General features: G+C 45.8%; 1 protein-coding gene across 1 annotated transcript; it reads left to right on the top strand.

The window, feature by feature from the left end:
- Positions 1-3,786: 3,786 nt before the first annotated feature.
- Positions 3,787-14,031, top strand: TMED10 (transmembrane emp24-like trafficking protein 10 (yeast); the record flags this gene model as incomplete). The annotated part of the gene is made up of 4 exons (XM_009697865.1): positions 3,787-3,907; positions 8,358-8,431; positions 12,590-12,716; positions 13,191-14,031. Coding segments are annotated over 4 exons (444 nt in total), but the record flags the coding sequence as incomplete, so codon positions are not given.
- Between the last annotated feature and the right edge of the window lie 5,936 nt (positions 14,032-19,967).

Here is a 19,967-nt window from a genome sequence, read left to right as displayed (position 1 = left end):
TATACGGCAGCTGGTGGGACGGGCCGCTGCGATAAGGCTGTCCTAAGGCTGCTGACACCGTGTGAGGAAGAAAGAATTATGGTGACGTGGCTTTCCAAGAGCTCCCTCCCCGCGTGCATACGGCCTGGCACGACGGCAAGGTGCGGGCTTACAAACCAGGTTTTGGTACACAAAGTGGCTATTCCTCTTTTGCCGTGTCATGGCTCGCCTGGATTTTTATGAGGGACGTCGCATGGATTTTAAGGAGGCAGGTGTTTGCTACAGGGAAGAAAATGATCCTAAAGGATCTTTAGGGAGTATAGAGGAAGGGTCAGGAGAGTATATATGACTGATACACCTATGTGACAAGCAGCTGTTAAAACATCTTCACTTTAATTCTGTCCACAGTCTGCCTTCCCTAGGCTTTCTTCAAATTTCCCACCTACCTGAGTAAGGTCTGTGGCTACATCATCGTTTCATAACAGCATTCTCTCTGTTTTGTTTTTATTTCTGTCTAACCTTCCAAAGCCTTCAAAAGTAAGCATGCAAACACACAGAGACAGAATGGTCTGCTCAGGAGTCTCTCTGAACTCAGTGTTATTGAGTGAGTATTTGAGATCTCCTGAAATCAAGTTGCCCTTCCAGCATCTGCCTACAGACACCTGAAGGCCTTGCGTTATTGGCAGTTGTGCTTGCTAATGGCTAGAGAAGGCTGTTTCTTGAGTCTTGCTTTTCTAAAAATCTTGTTCTGCTGTTCTTAAGTCATTGTAAGAAGAAACTTCTCTGTGTATAGGCAGAGCCAAGCAGCTTTAATGCTTTAAAATGTTGCTGCAGTATTTGCCTGGTAAGGTGCAGGTATTTCAGATCAAATGCCATATTCCCATCTGTAGCTTACCGCTTGGTGATCAAGCCTCCTGGTCCTCTGGTTGCCTGCTCTTAGGTCAACTGACCCCACAGTCTCTTCCAAAACTCACTTTAATGACAGAGGACTTGTCTATGGAGGTGGTAGAGCAATGAATCCTACGCTTGGGTCTTAATCTGGCTTTGCCGCTGAAGCTGGTATCCAGGTAGAACTGCTCATGGAAGTTCTGTTTTATTCTAACTGCAAAATAAAACTGATAAAAAAAAAAAAAAAAAGTCCTGTACTAGTTTGAAAAGCTACAAAGGAGAAATAGTAATTTATGCAATTCTTGCTTTCCTTCTTATTGTTGAGGTATGCTGTGGTCTCCCAGCGTGCTGGGGCTATTGTAAGTGCTGTAACCCCTCTGCTGGGTGTGTACTTTCTCTTTGTGTCTGTGTGGGAAAGGTTAGTTCAGGACATGATGTCTGCAGGTGGCCTCTCTCCTTCTGCATTGGATGGTCTGCTTTGGTCCCCTGGATCGGGCCACCAAATGTAGCAGGTTGGTAGTTCATTCTGGCCTGGCTCAGTTCGGTTCCTGCTGGTGAGCGAAGTTTTGTGTGTGTGTGTGATACCCCAGCACTAACAGTGGCACGCTCTGTTTTGGAGGAATCCGCGGGCTGTGCCAGCTGGCTGCCGAGGGACGGCGTCGGGGTGGCTGAGGTCTCGCTTGGGCCTGGCCACGTGCCTCTGCCCCATTGTCGAGGCTGAGGGTTTGGGGAACTGGCGGGCTGTTTGTCAAGGGTGAACAATGCCTTGTCTGTCGGGGATTGCGTTACCGTAAATAACGTTACAATAGCATGAAAAATCCCTTTCAGGTCAACTCCCCCACAAGCGTTCTGGCTGAGCTATTAGCAGCTTCTCCTGCCCCCGCAAGGCCGGCTGAATGGGCAGAGTATTTGGCTGATTTGGGTAATGCTATTCAGTTTTGATGAAAGCAGATAGCAGGGCTTTTATTGTCCAGATTCCTGTTCATGAGCAGGCTATTGCTGGAGCTGCAAAGAGCAAAAATGGATCGAGCTGCATAATATCCTCTAGCTAAAGATTAGCTCCAGTGTCTACAAAACCCTAAGGGAATAGCGCTTAAAATAATAGGGACATTTGAGAGCTTTCTTTACTGTGTTCTTGTCACCACTTCTTGGGATGGAGAACCCAGTGTGCAGATTACATGATGTCACCCTGATGAAGCTAGCATCTTGGTTAATCAGGACTGCTCCATTGAATAGTGGGCACAGTATGGTGGCCAAAACACATGCTTTTACACCATGTCTGCGTGGTCAGATGTGGACAGTCCAGCACTCCAAACAGGGCTTGCTGACTTGAGCTGGGTGCTTCTGATAGTCTGGTGACTTCCAGACAGGAGGTGGCTTGTGTTGGTGGCTTGTGACAGGGAGATGGCAACCCAGCTGCGCAGGCGTGCTTTCTTCTGCTCACCGCTTGAATACAGGTAGAGCTCTGAGCAGGAACTGCAGTGCGGGAGGAGAACGGTGCTACTCGTTGTTCTCGGACACTGGCAAATACCATATGGTGCAGGGACAGCTACAGCAAATCCCTTAACAGACAATTACGGGATAATCTGTATGTAGAGGAAGCTTGTTCCTAAAGTCTTGCCTGCTATGGTTTATAACCTGAGGCATGAGGATTTATATAGTTTATTATTTTTCCTGCCTAATGCAGCAAGTCTCATTATCCCTGTGAAGGTCTGCACCTGTTCTGAGTCCAGCAGGCTGCCGGCACCAGGGGTATCCTGTGGTGGGGAGTTAATTAGGTGTTCTAATTAGAATAAAGGAGAGTGTTTCCTTAGAATAATTTTGCGTACATAGTCCTTTTATATGGCATTTGTACAGGGGAACGAGGCTGCTTTTCTGTTGTAAGATGGAGTAAAGGAGAATATCTGACTAAACTTCTCCATACCACAAATTGTTTTGTGTACTTCTGTCTAACATACCTTTACAATTATTCCCAAGCTTTTTACTCTGTTTGTCTCTAAGACTTTCAAAGACCCCGAGTAACTTTAGCACCCATGCTTTTGCAGACATACCTGTTGAAGGATAGAGTTGAGAAAAACTGGGAAGCGTTCCAGTGGAGCACACGCTGTTGATTTTCATGCAGTGTTGTAACGCCTTTGTTTTTTTCACCCCTGTCCATGGTCAGAGTATTTCAACTGGATGAAGCCTTTAATTGAGCACAATGATTCTCAAGTCTGCATCATGACATGTGTGTCCTTTTTTTTTTCTCTTTGTTGGAGCGTTTTTGTAGACTTTCTACAGTTTTTGCCTATTCTTAGTAATTTCATAGACCTAGCGCAAAGCAGTCATTATTCTGTCTGTGTAGTCTGAATTGTCCTCTGAAGTGGCCAGTTTTATGGATCTTGGCACCCAGACCTTGTATAACTCAGGGCCACACTGATGGTTCATTTCTAGAGGAATAGGTGTGCCCTTCTCAGTTTCTTCTTTTGAGGAGTGAGCCTTTTTTTGTCCTGTAAGGCTTCTCCATATCTCTGTTGCTATGGGAACTTGTGAATTTTGCTTGCAAAAAGAAGGCAATGAATAACAGTTTGGTTCAGCTGAGCTCCTAAATGTAGTCTATATTCAGAGGTTATAGGAGGAAGAGGAATTGGTGTGGTTTTGGGGTTTGTTGGTTGGTTGGTTGATTGGTTTTTGGTGGGGTTCTTTTTTGTTTAATCCAAGAGTCAAGAATTACCTTAGAGGGACTTGTGACTTTGTCAGCTCCTGGAGTGGGGATGAGGAAGAAGAGGAGTTGATATACTTGTGAGGAAAGAGGGAAACTGTTGAAAGGAGAATGAAGCAGCTCCAACGGGCATGCTACGAGAACTCTTCCTGCATAGCACAGGCAGCATGAGTCGGTGGCAGCGAAGCACTGTGTTCCTGACCCTGTCTCTTTTACAGATAACTGACTCCGCTGGGCACATCTTGTATGCCAAGGAGGATGCCACTAAGGGCAAGTTTGCCTTCACCACTGAAGACTATGATATGTTTGAGGCCTGCTTTGAAAGCAAGCTTCCTGTGGGTAAGTGAAGTGAAAGGTCTGTTGGCTGCTTCTAGCTTCTGAACAAGTTAATGTAGATATGTGGATTAGGGGTATGGGTAAAGTGATCTGCAGAGCACTGTTTGACTTTTAAAGCTGATCTTCAGGAGGTTTTAGGCAGTCTGACTGCAGAATATCTGCTATCGGTATTGCATTTGAAGTTAAGTAATCCTCTGTGGCTGTCGTGTAGAGCGCTTGGGTTTCCTCTGAAAGGGGAACAGAGGTCACCACAGTTGCAATAAGTGGCAGTACCGGGGAGCAAACCACACCTCTTTCGCCCTTTTCATGCTTCTCCTATCTTGTGATCAAGCCAGGACAGAGCATGATGCTATCATCTCCAGGACCCTGTCCTTCTCCCCAGCTGACCATCTTTCCCCATTTGGTGGAACGTGATCTCTCCACGAGGTGTGCTTTGCAGCAATCTTGCGTTAGGTTAGCAACTGTTTTCTGGGCTTGTGGGATTTGTGTGTATAGAGAACATGGCCTTGGTTTGCACCCGCAACTGCTCTCTAAGTGGTCAATAAAGGGAAGGGGAAATGAGCAGCACGTCAGCCTTGCATTTGTGCTGCAGGCCTCGTTTCCTGTGAGTGTGACGCATGTGCTGCTGTGAGTGGCTGGGCTCAGCTTCAGGACAAATGTCCTGAAAACAGCCAACACGTGGGCTCTGGTCTCATTTGTGGTGGTGTGAGCACATGCAAGCTCTTTTCACAGTCACTGTCAGACTTCTGCTCCCTGGACCTGGTTCTTCTTAGGTCTTATCCTAAAAGATCCCAGAGTATTTCACAGAGCAGTCACTAGCAGCATCCCTCATATCTGTTGAAAGGCACCCTCTATTTTGCTCTTCTGCTCCATGTATCAGATGCAGATAGTTTGCAAGTTGAAGAGAACTTTCCAGAAAGAGAAGACTATCTTCTTTGCTGGGATTGGGAGGGATCTTGCTGTAACACCTCTTCTATAGTATTTTACAGATAAGACAGTGACCCCAAATGCTCAGGATTTTACTTTTATTTCACTCAAAGGTAGGGCTTCCAAATGCTCCTTGATGCATTGAGACATGCAGGCACTAGTGACTCATCTGGGAGTCACTCACACTATTTACTGTCCAACACCTGGGTATTTGGGAGGTCTCCAGACAGTCCCACAGATCCTTTCATAGCTTCCATGTGATCACACACTGAAGTGGGAAAGGCTTCTTTCTTTAGTTGTGTCTAGACTCTTATTTCAGTGCTTGTGACCACAGGTTTCTTGCCTAGGCTGAGCCCCTTATAGTGCTTTTGATTGTAGCAAATGTTTATTCCCTGGCTCCCTTGTATTGTTGCAAGTTTGTTTTAAAGCTTTCAGTATTGATGAGGATAAAATATTTCAAAGTGTAGTTTCTACCTGGTGACCAGTGGGGCATTGAGGTGCCAAAGTCTAGAGCTATTCCATTGAGCAGCTGGATCCTCTTCTGGAGGCTTTGTCTTTGCAGGCCTCCAAGCTGCCATTTTCGTTTTGGACCCAGACACCTCAGATTCCTTGCTAAAGAGAGATGGTGCATGATGAGTATCTCCAGGTTTCCCATGCCTGTGCTGGTAATCAAGGAGGTATTAAAGTAAGGGAGGTGGCACTGCGAGGCTTGATCGTCTGCAGGACTTGGTTAAGTTATTGTGGAAGAAGTAACTACATCATAAGGAGGTGCCTTGTTTCCTCTATAAGGTCAGCATGGGAATGGGGGAACTGACCGAGTGCTGTTTTATCCTTGTGTTTCTCTTTAAAGGGTTGGTTTTTTTGTTTTTCTTTTTTTCCACAGTCTCATCAAGTAAGTGGTCAGGACTTGTAGTGTGGCAGCCAAGGAGGATGTTGGTGGAGTACTGGAAGAGAAAAACTGTTGGTAGAGGAAGCCCAGAGCCGTTGGGACCTGAAGGGTCTAAACAACTGGGATTTCTCAATCCTTAACCACAGAAATGAGGAAGAGGAAGTGAGAAGCAGATCCTATTTAGAAAGTCCACCTTATCAAGAGTGGAGGAGTTCTTAGGGTGCTTCTTGGAGCTATGGGTGTTTGCATGACAGACTGTTTTTTTTCTCCCCTTGCAGGGTGGAAGGGTCCTGTCTTCCTGACCAGTGTTCTGTTCCCAGGCACTTACTCTCAGGATGTATACTAATCTCTGAGAAGAACAGCCTGGCCTGCAGTACATGCTCCTCTGTAGGGCTCTTCCTGTGTGCTAATCTTTACCTCTTTGCTCCTTCTATAATCCTTCTCTTCCCAAACTTTCTTAGGAGTGTTATGGCTCATTTTTTCTGGGATTCCTGCGGAAAATTTTTTTTACATCCAGTTCAACCATCGTGTTTTTCCACTGACCTTGCAAATTAGGAGCTCCCCTAGTCTCCCAGGAAACAGTTCTGTGCTCATGTGAGATGACCTCTTGAAGACCTCCTGGGCAATGTAGGTATCAGTTTAGTTCAAGATCTCTGGGACTTAACTGTTTTTCTCTTTGTTGCTGATCCAGTCTGCTCTGGTGAGCCCTGGCTGCAGGAGGAGCAGGGCGTTACTGAGGATCTGGTGAGTGTGAAGTTTGCTGTCTGGTGCCTTGGGCTCAGTAAAATTGTAGAAGAGCAGCTTGAGTTTTTCCAGGCCAGTCCCTGACAACTTAACCTCTTGCAGAATGTCTGCTTTCCATCCCTTTGCATCAGCAGCTCTTAAGTTTTCTACTTTCTTACTGGCTCTTGGCAGCTCTCCCTTCCAGCCTGACATATGAATCCTTCCAGTTCTGGTCTCCTTTTCACTGGCCTTTTCATCTTTCTCATCTCTTCCTGGAAGCTCCAGCTGTCCACCCACGTTGCTGTAATTTAGACAACATTAAGAAAAACCTTTCACTGAACTGTGTGCTTTGAATTTTCTTATGCAGCTATTGTTGGCTGTCCTACCTGCCAGTCTCCAGGCATGCTGGTATATGTATGGCATAAGCGGTCAAAACTTGTGGTTGGAGAAAGGAGCACTGGGTGGTTGTATATGGCCTGTCTGTTAAAGAGCAGTGCTGGGATTTGAGTTTGTTTTTACAGTAACCGGTCTTTTAGAAGAAAACCAAAAAATTCCATCCTAATCCTAATTTATCCATTGGGCTCTTACATAGCTGGGTTTGAATTTTGAGCTCCTGTATTCCTCAGGAAATTTAAGGAACAGTTTGTAGTTGATATGGACCATCTTGTCAGTAGGTTATTCCTGCTAGCAGTAGGAAGTGGAGGTGGTTCTACTCTGATGTTGAAGAGCTGTTCAGTGGGTAGAGAGAAAATTTGGGGATGTTGTACTGAAGATCTGGAGTATCTTCCTAGCTCTGACTGGTGTGACCCAGTGTAACCTGTATGTTGAATTTGTGGGCTGCGGGAATGTCCACCTGGCAGTCTCCTAAGACAAAGTGTGAGTATTGGACATGCTCCTGGATAAAGACTCTGAAATTCATAGTATAAGTGAATTCAGACCTTGTGTTTTGCTGGCAGCCAGCTGAGTACAACTGTATGCCCCAAAGTGCTGGGATTTGGGAATGTGTTATGTGCAGACATTTCTTTGGTGGGTGGTATAGTGGAATATGATACTCAGGTCAGGATGTGCTGCATTCTTTAGGGTATCTTGTATGCCTATTCTATATAATTTTTTTTTCCTCTTGTGGATGTTCTCAGATATGACAGTTTGTAACAGTTAAAAGACACTATTAGCCATAGGTGTGTCTAGCTTGGGGGCTACAACCCTAGAAGGTACCTACTGTGCTGTTGAATGCAGCCTTATCCTACTTGCTGTTTGTGCGGCTCCAGCTGGCAGTTCTTTGAAGTGGCATTTTCCTGGCTTCAGAAGCTTTCTGCCATCTTGGAGTTTGCATTAGCAGTGTGGGTCTCGGACATCTGAGCTGTTCTTTCCCTGGAAAGGTATGTTGGTAAAGGGATTGCCTTCGTTTCTGCAGATACTGCAGCATGCAAGGGTCAGTACTCTCCATATGCTGTATTCCTCAATTGGAGCAGCTGACCTTCTGCTCCTTTGAATGTAAAATCATTTACAACCCTGGTAACCTTGACAAGTTGCTGGTGCACTTCCTGCTAGGATGAACGTGGGTTTCCCAGTTGAATATTTGTTCCTCTGGTGACTTGACTTTCACCAGGCTGTCTCATAGCAGCTGGTATTCATCTTGTAATCCTCTGCAGTTTTTACAGTGATTTGCATCCTACACACACTTAACGCTTTTAGTTACAGCTTGTTCTCATTATCTTTGGGAGGCTCTCCTTCAGCCAGAATTTATTGTGAAGTCTCTGTATTTTTAGGCTGGACTGTGCTGCCTCCGCAGTTAGCTGCAGACATGGAGGGAGGGGAGGGATGTTGTGAGTTCTTCCTTAGTGGTGGGGAGAGCTGGTGATTTCCTGGCAGGCTGAATGTTTCGCACAATGGATCCTTTCATTATGCTTCCAGGAACAGGGAGGATGCCGGACCAGCTCGTGATTCTGGATATGAAGCATGGAGTTGAAGCAAAGAACTACGAGGAGGTATGTCCCCTGGCTGCCTGCTCTGCAGGCTCCCCTTTCCCAGCATTCGCGTGATGCCATTTGTAGGTCTGGGGCTCATGATGGGAAGCTGTTTTCCCAGTGGTGATGAAAGCCTGTCTGCAACCTATAATTCCAGTGAAGCTTTGTGTGTTAGGGCAGAAAAAAAAAAAACCAACAAAACAAACCTAAAACCAAACATCAACTAAAATTAATTCCGTACTCTGGGAACTAGAGCCTGATCTGTGAATTTCTTTGCTAGGACAGCGTGACCCAGCTTCTGGGCATAGGCATTGAAGGCAACAAGAGACTGAGATGTGAAGTTTCCCCAGCCCCAGCAGTGGAGGGCATTTTAGGTTAATATCAGATCCTCCTAAAGGTCAAGTTGCGTTGTTACTGTTCTTACCTTCCTGACTGTAAGATGTACTGGCTCAACAGCCCTGAAATGGCACTTGTGCATTTCTAAGAACTGGCAGTGTATCAACGTAAAGGTGTTTGGCAGAGTAGCAGCTGGTGTGAAATGGGCGTTTGGTTTGAAGGTGTGACATTGCAAATAGGCATAAAGCCTAAATATTTCCATCTTAGGAGGACATAGCTTTCTTGGACCCAAGAGCCAGCTGTGTGGAATAGCAGTTGCTTTGTGGCTGCTTTGCGTGCTGAATTTTGGTGGCTGCTAGTATGCTTTTGGGTCACTAGAATTTGGGGTCAGTCAGCCCCCAGCACAGAGCTTGTGCCTGAGAAAATGAGAGTTGTTGGCAAAGAAAGGTTCCTGCAAATGTTTGCTGTGTCCACTGTGCACAACAGCATGGGAGATGCCTTAGGGACGAGAGGGGGTAGCACAGGAGGCTATGTATGGTGCCAGTTAGAAAACAACAAATTTCTGAGATGGGCATGCTGGAGTTTTTACATCCTTTTGAGCTTTGGGCTAGCTGGTCCTGCGTGGCTTAAGTCCATCTAGAGCACATCCTACGTGGAGAGTAAGAAAGTGCTTGGCGTCAGGGAAGAGCAGAGCAATCACTGGGCCAGCTGTCTGGCAGCCAGCTACTGAAGGATAGTAAGATGTTAAAATCTTATGGAATGACCCCTGAAAGCGTAACTCTGAGGATTATAGTGACTACATTTATAGAATCTCTTTAAATACAACCCCACAGCATACTCTGAGTTACATTACTGTAGTGCTACCTAGAAGCATTGTCCCTATGGAGAAAGATTCTCTTATGCCTGTGTATCTACATACTCACTGGTTGTACTGATAGAACTGTCATGGAATAAAAGTAAGTATCCGTTATGCTCATCAGTGTAGTTAGGTCAATGGAAAAGGTCCATGGACAAACGTGGGAAAAGAATTTGGACTTGCAGTCCCACCTTACACCAAACGCAGATCTTGGCAGCACTGGCAAGCATCCTTGGCTTGTGAGGACCTCTCAGAGCGGCAGACTGTGTTGAGTCTTGTCAAGCAGCATGTCTGCAAAGGACTCAAACTGGTTTACTGTTTGTACAGCTGCTATGGATGTTTAGCCACACTGCTTTGCAGCATGTCTTCTTTTTTTTCATCTTCTCTCTCCCTGGGTTGCTGTAGTATTTGTGGGTTTTGACTTGACAGATTGCTGTAAGGCCTCAGAGGGGAGGACTGTTGTTCAGGTTTCTCTCTTGGAATTGCTGCCTTTTTGAGCCTTTTGCTTGTGATGCTTATCTCCTGTAAGGTACCAGTGACCTGTCTTCCCTTCCTGTTCTTTTTATTGAATTGCTGCAAGGAGACTTGATGCAGGGAGTTGAACGAGAGTCACTGATACTGTCCTGCTTGTGCGTGGGAGGAGTGGTGATGTTGAAGTCTGGCTTTGTAAACTTTTATAGATCCAGGCATTCTTGGAGCAGAGCAACTGGAAGAGTGAGCTGGGTTAGAAAACCTAACTGCATGACAGTGTCATACCTTAGTTCTCTGGGGTAGGAAGGAATAACTTTCTCCATTCAGTAAGTAGAAATGAAGGTAGGGAAAAGTGAAAAGACTTTTCAGAGGGCCCCAAGAAGGCCTGGTGATCTAGGTTCCTTTCCAGATCAGCTACTCCTTGTCAATTCTTGGCTATAGTGTGTCTCTTTCTATGCTAGGAAGACAGTTGACAAATCTTTGAGTGGTGCCTGAGAAGTTCAGTGGAGTTGTTGTCTGAGTTGTTCTGGTGGTCCAGATGTTCCTTCTAGGATGATGATGTTCCACCATCACAGATGCTTGGTGGGCTTTTTACAAAATCCTGTGGAACAGCTGTGCATATTGGCTTCACTAGAGATGAAAGAGTTTCCAGGATGTGCATCTCGGAGTATGTGCAGGACTAAAAGTAGCTATCAGATGTTTCTAGCTGCACCTATTAAGAGCAGCTGAAGGGATGCAGGAGGGAGCGGACAAGCCTTGTTTTTTTCCAGTGAAACCTTTGCAGCCTTCTGTGAATGAGGAAGAGTGCCCTCCGGGAAGATAATGGAACCGGTCAAGGCAGGGTTACCTTGTCAGCAGAGCTGCCTGAAACCTCATGTGTCTTACAGACCTGCTGCTCTAGCTGTGTCAGCTCAGTCTGGGCCAGAGGCATGCTTACACTGGTGCTAGTTTTTCAGCAAAGCTCTGCTGGCAGATGTGTGTCCAGGCCTCAAGGTTCGGTCAGTACAACCTATTGGCTAGCAAGCAAACCTCCTGTTTCCTACTCCTCTCGCAAAAGCACTCTGAATTGACACTGCTGTGCTGAGCTGTTTATGCTGAGCTTGCCTCAGCATAAAAATCCTCAGATGACTGCTTGATGGCCTGCTGCTTGCAAGGATACATGTGTCACATGAAGACCCTTCAGTGAAATGGCTGATTAGCTAGTACTGGCCTGATCATGAGCATCTCCTCAGATGGGCTCTGACACCCAGGCAGCTGCCTCTGGAAGCGGTGTTTCAGGGATGCCTGCAGCCTGGGTACCCTGTTGCCTGCCTGTCGGCACCTGGACCACTGAGGGATGCCGAGCTGCGGCTTATGTCTGAGTAACCATGTGTGACAGTGAGACTGGTGGAGAGCTGCAGGTGCTCCATGTGTTTTCTGTAGCTTGCTGTAGTGCGTCTTTTTTCTGCTGCATTACTCAGGGACATTGGCATCTGGCCTTCATGGTGGGGGCCTGTCACTTTTTGGTAATAGTGACAAATTCTAGGTAAGAACTGGAGTTACCCAAACCCTACACTGTAGCAGTGGCAGGAATTGCAGTTACCTTCCTTTGAGTGATGTCCTTGTGTCACAGATTTCACAGAATGTGTAGTCAGGTTACAGCCAGGACTGGGGCAGGGACACATGTTTATTATACATTCAACTTTAATTAGTTGCTGTTGTGGACTGTGCTCTCTAATTGAATTTCCTGTGGATTTTTCTTTTTGGATGCAAGTCTGTGATTTGTAGGACTGTGGGTTGCAGCTTCTGCACAAAAATGACGTCCCATAAAACCAGTTTTTATGAGGGAAGTGTGTTTTTTCTTTCTCTTTCACATTGGCTCAAGGGGAGCCTGTCCCCTGCGTGTTCCAGCAGCGTCACCTGGTGGCCGGAGGCAGATGGAGCACTTTGTAGCTGCGTGGTCCCTACTAAGTGCCTATGTTGTCCTTGAGGTTATCAGTCTAAGTGATAAAAGCCCTGAGCTCCTGTGGGTGTAATCAAACCAGTACTGCTGCGAATCGGGCTGCCCGGGCTTTCTGGGGTGTGTGGCAACAGGTAGCAGAGTGAGCCTTGGTGCTAATACCCTGTGTGTCCGTAGAACATATCGTATGCGTATGTAAGTTAGTCACCTGTATCTCAGTCTGTTACTTCTGTTCCCTGGAGGTTTAGTCATGTGGCAAGCTCTTCTACCCACTCCTCAGAAGCCAACTGTGAATAAGCTAACATTAGGCTGCATAAGGAAGAAATGTGCTTGCATGCGTACTGTGCTCCTCCGTTGTGTAGGAGGGGTAGTAGGAAAGTGTGTTTCAGAGAACAGGTGGGAGAAGTGATAGGTTTTTTTATGCAGTTGTAGTTTCTGGATTGTAGAGGTGTTTCCCTGGGGGAAGGATGTCCCAGATCTGTAGTATGTGAGGAGGAGTGGTTCAAACTGGCACTAAAAAGCCATGTGGGAGCTTTCAGTTTTGGCTCAGTGATTGCCTGACTCTTCTGTTTTCTAGATTGCTAAAGTGGAGAAGTTGAAGCCGCTGGAAGTAGAATTGAGGCGCCTGGAAGATCTTTCAGAGTCCATCGTTAACGACTTTGCCTATATGAAGAAACGAGAAGAGGAGATGAGGGACACGAATGGTAAGAGACTGTGCTCGTTCAGAGGGATGGAGCTCTAAGACCTCTTACTTCTGCTGAGTGTGTTATTAGGACAGCATTTGGAGGTCAAGCAATTGCAGTGGTCTCTGCCTGTTCTCTTTCTAGAAGGGGAAACCTGCTGATACTTCTCTCCTTCTGAAGCAGTCACTGAGTCTTGTGTGTCCCATCTCTAGAAATTTATTTCTGTCTCCATTCCTAATGTGAATTACAGTGTGTCACTTAATGTTGCCCACTAACCACGGTTTCACCTTGTTCCTTCTCATTATCCTTCTCCTTGTTCCCTCTGCTTTTATTCTCAAGTGCTGCTGATGCTTGGGTGCCCTGGCCTTCATGCTGTATGATATCTTGCCTTTGAAGTTTTGCAGGGGTGGGAAGAGAAAGTCCTGGGAAATTTGGCCTCTTGAAGTGCATCCTGTGATGTCAGACTCCCATGCAATGGTTTCTTGTCTGTTTCAGAGTCAACGAACACACGGGTTCTGTACTTCAGCATTTTCTCCATGTGCTGCCTCATCGGACTGGCCACTTGGCAGGTTTTCTACCTGCGTCGCTTCTTCAAGGCTAAGAAACTGATTGAGTAAAGAACGAAGTCCTCCTCCCCCTCCTCTCAGACCCAGCTGGACACCGCTGGGACCCAGCCATGGCCCCCTGGAGCCATCTCACAGATGATACCCACTGACTGGAGCTTTCCAGCAGGAACTTGGACCCTCAAGGGGGAGGGGAGCTTAAACATTGGAGGCAACAGGGGACTTGTGAAATCCTGTTGGATGTTGGGGGTGGGGGAGGTTGTGATGGGTTTGGGGATTCCTGGGGCGTCGATTAAATAAAAAAAGATGTTTCCATGACAGCTGCAGCAAGTTTTTGCGCTGTCTGTTCTCCTTTTATAATCTTGGTTTGATAGTGTCTCCCATCTGTCTGTGACTGTAGTGTTATTCTGAGCCACTTGACCCTGCTGAGCTCTTTAGGTGCCACGCAGCTAGCACCAGGGCAAAGCGGAGGATTCCCTCTTCTGACCAGCTGGGATCTAAGCCTCCTGCAAATGCAGGTGAGTGCAAGGCAATAGGATTCATCATTCCAGCAGGGCCTGAGGACAGAGGGAGGTCCAAGGTTTGGTCCCTGTCGTGGACCTCTGCGTTTCTCCCTGTGGGAGCTGGTGTCTTTGTGCTTGACAGGTCAGGGCACTTGAGCATACAGTGGTTCAGCCTGGAGGAAAGGGAGCCTTGGAAGGAGGGCTTGGGAATGTGTTTGAGTTTGGAAGAGAGACGCCTGCTTTGCTCACATAAACTGTCCAACCTTGGTCCTGCCCTTGCTCCACATGTTTGTCTTGGATTTACCTCTCTTGTTCTGAAGTGATGCAGCAGTTTTTCTGAAAGCCTTGATCAGGGATGGCCTTTTGTGCAGACAGGAGGCCTCAGTCGGATACAGTCACAGAGCAAATAGGAGTAGGTTCTGCTTGGAAACTTGGTCTTACATTGAGCAGGAGACTTTTCTCATCTAACAGCGTGGTGTTTATCCAGCAGGTCGCTGGCTGAATCTTATTTTCTGAGACCTCAAAGCAAGGTGGGCTGCTGCTCAGGTGAAGCATGAGGGGCTGTGCCCTGCTTTGAGGTCTGAGGGTGCAAGGGGTGCTTTGCAGGTTGACAGAGAAGTTGTTGGAAGAATGTGGATGAACTCAAAAAAGCAGTACAGGGCAGGAATAGGCTAATTCTATATCTGGTGGGAGTCTGAACTGTGCCCTCAACAGACCTGTTATTCACCTATGCAGTACTACAGAGAGAACAAGCAGCTTCTCATCATTTCTTAGCCATCCAGATGGCATGATGTTAAATAAGTCAGGCTGGGAAAAAACAGGCAGGTTAACTTCCTGGACTATCTGCTGCAGGTTTTAAGCAGTGATTAATATTCTTTCACCTTCTCTGCATTCCTTCAGAGCAAATGCTTCAGCAGCACAGCATTCTGGTGTCATGTGCCTAGACACTTCTGGCTAGGGAAGGGGTTGTCATGGCCCTGGGCCTGCGCTACCATTTTGAAAAGAAGCATGGTTTTATAATTTCTGACCTGAATCTGATCTATTGCTGGGAAGAAAACTGTTGTCCAGGGTGAGGCAATGGGAAGGAGGATGAAAATATGACCTCCTGTCATCCAAATACATTAGTATTTGTCTACCCTTTGCCATTGCCAAGTTCCTGGACTTGTTAATGCCAATGGCGAGTGCTTAGATTGCTTTTAATTTGTTTCTCTTTTGATAAAGCCATATTAAGAATCCACTCCTCTGCCCTTGCATCCATTTTATCATTGTACGCTTTGGAAAGCTGTTACAGTGCAGAACAGCAATGATGCAACAGGACTGAATTACAGAAGTCGTCTGAAGGTAGTTTTAGGTCCTACAGTTCGAAGCCTGTAGATATGTTAAGGTTTTGCTTTTGTTTTTATATAACTTGAAAAGACAGTACAAGCAAGGGGCATTTCCAGTCTTGTCAGTTTTGATATCCTCTCCCCGTCCTTATCTGAGTACAAAGATGTCTTTATCTTAAAAATGGTGGCGAGGCCTTAAGTTCCCCAGGTGACTGTTACACTGTCATTGTTCTGGTGTTGCATTTTGATCTTTACTGTACTGGTATAATTACTGGGGAGCAAGTGTGGGGTACTGGTATGGATTTACCTGTAATGACTGGTTGGGAGATTTTTGTCAAGTTTCTCAAATAAAATTTCTTTGGGGAAAAACAACCCACCTCAGTTGTCCATGTGAGTCTTGTCTTCTTTATGCATGTTCCTACCGACTGCTGTTTCCTGCAAGGTGACCTGTTGCAGGAAGCAGCAGGTACACAGACGCCCCGCAAGTCTTTGGGTTTATCTAGCAACAGTTAATTTCTAAAGAATTTGAGAATTCTGGAGTTGGGAAAGGTACCGGCTTGCACAGGCTTCTCTGTGGAGGGGAACCAGCACAGCGAGCAAGGTGTCCCTAATACAGGTTACCATTTGTTGCCTTTCTCCCCTCCCTTCCTAATTATATCGCTCTATGCGGAGGAATTTTGAGGCTGCTGGTGAGACAGGGCTGCTGCTCCAGAGTACAAGATCGAGTTTTTCACTGTCAGCTCCCATGTAAAATTTAGTTAATTAAGACAAATGAAATTACTTTCAGTTTTGTGCTTTAGAGGAAATTTTACATTTTTGCAAAGATGACTTGTTCCTATGTGAGTGGCAGATGCTTACTGAAAGAGCATGGTTGGGTATTTACTGAACAGCTATCGAATCTCCTCTGCAGAGCCTGCGAGCCTTTTGTCATAGCAGTAGCCAAGTGAGATATGCCACGTAACAGGAGTGGGGACACATTAAGTACTACATAACTAGTTAGTATTATCAGGGAGAATTTCAAGAAGGGAAATTCCCAGATCTTTGGATAAGGATTAGCCTCTGCAAGTTCTTGCCTGGATTAATATTTGTGTATGTGAAATCGTACAGTTGTTCTCATGCGGTAGGTTGGCAGTGGGTCTGGGCTGTTTCAGAGCACTGCAGATACAGAGCTGGTGTCTTCGTTCCATTTTACTTCTGGGAAATGGGCTAAAGTTGAGCTGGTGCAGATACTTGGGTCTGAGCCCATCTTTGTGTGTGACAGATGCATCACTGGTAAATCTATAATTGCCTGTAGGAAACTGCATCAGACGTTTCCAGCCTCTTCCACCCACTTGTCAATGTGACTAACGATTTAATTATCACACTACTTAACACAGCGCGTGAGCATTCCTAAGTAAGGTATATCTTTGCGTATTACCCCTCCTGCTATGCCAACGTAGGCTGCACTCTGTACAAAGTGCCTGCTGCAGCTGCTGCGTGCGTGCACGCGTAAGGGGATGAGTGCTTTACACACTCCGTTGCTCATTTCTTACAAGCTGCTCAGGTATGTGAGAAATAACCCAAGTGTACAACACCTGTGTTGTCTCCTAACTGGCAGATCAGGGACTTTCAACTCAAACTAGTTTGGCAACTGTTTGACGAGATCATGAGGGGATTCCCGCCTGTGCATTCAGCGAGGTCCTATGGGAGAGGTTTGGGAAAGTAGCGTGGCCTCTCTTCATGCCTGCCAGTTCATGTGATACATTTCTGTCCCTCTCATATCTTTAGTTGTGTCCCTCCGCTGTACTTGTCTTTCAGATGCCTGAGATGGCCTTGCCCTTAGCGAACAAAGTCTCAGGGAAATGAACTTCCCGTATGTTCGAGGTGGCTTGTTGGGAAGGAGAGAGCACAAAGCTGAAATGGCTACATCTTTCACATGAGAAAAAAAGTTGGGCCTGGTGAAGGCTGCAGGAGCTCAGGGTTGGCAGTTTTTTCTGCTGCCCCTTCTCCATCTGAAAAAGTCATCAGGCTTGTGCTGTTGTTCCTGCCCCAAACCAGCATGGTGGTGGTGCGGTGGCTCTGGCAGGCCTGCCTTTCTCTGGGGGAGGTGGAAGGAGCAGAGGATTTAACAAAAGTGCCTGTTGGCATTTCTTGGACCTTTTTGTAAACCTGAAACGGGTGAGCCCAGCCCAAACTCTTACTGCAGCACTAAAATACTTGTATTTGCTCAGTAGTGTTTGCAGGAAGCCTGCTTTATTTTGCGCTGGCAGGAGCTAGGAGTTGCTCTGTTCAGCTGCAGCTGAAGTGACTTAAACTTTCTGCTAAATGGCCATAATTGATGCCTGGTAACTCCTTCTGTTACCAGAGGTCCGTGTGGTTTATCACCTTAAACTTAACGCATTAGCTTCTGCACTTCCAGCTTGCTGACGCAGCCTGCTAGAGGACCTGTGGTCTCCAGCTGTCCATCCCAGTGATCATTGCTATAACTTTTTTTTTTAAGCTCCTGTTTGGAGAAAGCTGCTGTGTCCTGAAGGACCGATCTGACTTGTATTTCAGTTTTTGCAATAAAATGTACATGTTGAATCACTTCCTTTGGGGGCATATTACTCAAAAAAGGCGACAGAACCATGCTCACATTGCTCAGTCTCACTTCTGTGGTTTCCCGTCACTTAATTTCCTTTCCCAGCTGATATTCCTGAGGTACCTTTTCCCTGAGGTTTTAAATCCATTGCATTATGTGATCTTTGCATAAGCTGCACCAGGAGGTTCTGTTGGAATTGTAATGAGATGAACTTTTTTCTCGGTTATCTGGGGGATGCTGTTCCTACAGCTGCCGCAGCCGAGGCAGGCAGAGGGGAGGGCGTGCTTGTGTTTTCCAGCTATATCCCATTGCAGCTCTGGTCTGATCTGCTGCAGAGCCATACCCTCTAGGGTTTTCTCACCCATACCAGCTGCTCAGTCTTTTTTTCCCTCCCAAGTATATTTTGTTTGGATAATCTGCCCCCAGGTGTAAGATATTTCCTATACATATGTAACTGGACTCTCATGGTATTGTCCTCTTAATTATAATTAATCATGTAGATGCCTTGTCATTTCTTCCTTCTGTGGGCTGTTCTTGCCTTGTGTTAGTAACATAATGTACTGTCTTGGCTCTGAAAACCATGAATGAGATATTTGAATTGAGGCCGATACTTGCTATGATTTGGTTTAAATGACAGTGTTCCTACCCTTCTCCAAATTCATCCTTCAGTTATGATTTTGCAAGAGGCAGAATGGCCCATTGCTTCTAGGTGGGGTGATTTCTGTAAATGCTCGAGTAAAAAGTTCAGTGTGAAGTTGGGTGTATAATCTTCAGTCATATTCCGATAAACCTGAGCGGGCAGGGGCTGTTACTGCCTGTAGGGGCACCTTGCTGTGAGAATTACTGCCCTGCTTTTTTGAAATGTAGTACAGGCAATGCTGTGTGGTAGCTAAACCTGATTGTAGCTACTACAGTGATCATTTTATGGAAGAATTTTTGTGATAGTGTAGATAATAATGGGCAAGATAACTGTACTTTTCACATTGGAAAAATGAAGATGGACTTTTTCAATTAGTCTTCTAGTTTTCTATGACTGTTCCAGATTCCTTAATCCCATTTCCATGAGATCTTGCCATCTAGATTTTTTTTCTTTATTATTATTATTTGCCAGATGACATTTTGCCAGGTACTCCCCTTGCAGGGGAGGGAGTGAATGATCCTGAGCAGAACATGCTCCTGCAAGTTCCTCCATGCGTTCCTGCAAGCTCCTTTAATCTAACACTGACATGCTGTCTTTGCTGCTTAGAAGTACCTCAGCTTTCTATGGAAACAGTTACGATGCACAGCAAATAAACTTTGATGGATAAGTTACTTTTAAAATACGTGTGTATAATGCTGAACAGCTCTTTAACCCTCACCGCGTTGCAAGGAACCCTGCTCATTGTTGCATGCTCTGAGCAATAAGCATCTGCCGAAGGTAGTGGGCTAACAGCTAACCAGGCTTTGTCATATGTAGTTTAGGGATTTGTGCTTCGGCCCCTGACATCTCCCGTCAGTGTAGGATCACCTGTTCAGAAGTGAACGTTCCCCATTATTCAACCACAGATGGGAAAACGGAGTTGTGGCTGCTGAACTTTGAAAACAAAATATTGAAATGATGATGTTGTACATTATCTATGAAGAAAATAAATCACTTGCCTAAGATTAAGGTTGCTAATACTTCCTTATGACAGAGAAGTTATTGCAGCTCCAAATCTAAAATATTATTTATGAAGCTTTCAGTTTGTTTCATCTTGGTTAGAGAGAAAAGTCATAAATCACAAGTGGCACAGTAAGGGATGCTGCTGTTTTATTAATGGTGTGAAATGTGTATCCACCACAGGTGCCCTCATCTTTCCTGCAGATATTTGAGCTTGGGATATAGTTGTGTTTATTGGTGTGTTCTACCTTGTAGCAATTATTTTTCAATAATGTACATTATGTGTAGTACAGTTAATAAAAAGAAAAGTTAACATCTGTGCGATAAGAAACAGTAATGACTTTTCTTGATATAAATCAGTTACTTTAGACAGTTTTTTATTACCAAAATATAATTTGAAAGCTTTTTAGGAAAATAACCTTGAACTCTTGATTTCTTGGGAAGTAAAATAACTCCTTTGTCAAGAGCTGAGGCAACTTTTTTCCTCCAGGTTTTATTAGCGGGGCAACGGGTTTGGAGGGAGAGGTGTAAAGATGGCTCCGGCAGTCTGCTGCCGTGTCGATGATCGCCTCAGACCAGCTGTGGGCACGAGTACTACACACGTTACACCGCTTAAAGCCCCGGTTTTAACACATTTTTAATCTGTTTTCGGCGGCTGGGCCGGGTCCCGGGGGCGGCGGGC

The sequence above is a fragment of the Cariama cristata genome, unplaced genomic scaffold, assembly GCF_000690535.1.
Source record: "Cariama cristata isolate BGI_N322 unplaced genomic scaffold, ASM69053v1 scaffold19113, whole genome shotgun sequence".
NCBI classification, from domain to species: domain Eukaryota; kingdom Metazoa; phylum Chordata; class Aves; order Cariamiformes; family Cariamidae; genus Cariama; species Cariama cristata.
This window is presented reverse-complemented; position numbering and strand designations above follow the sequence as displayed.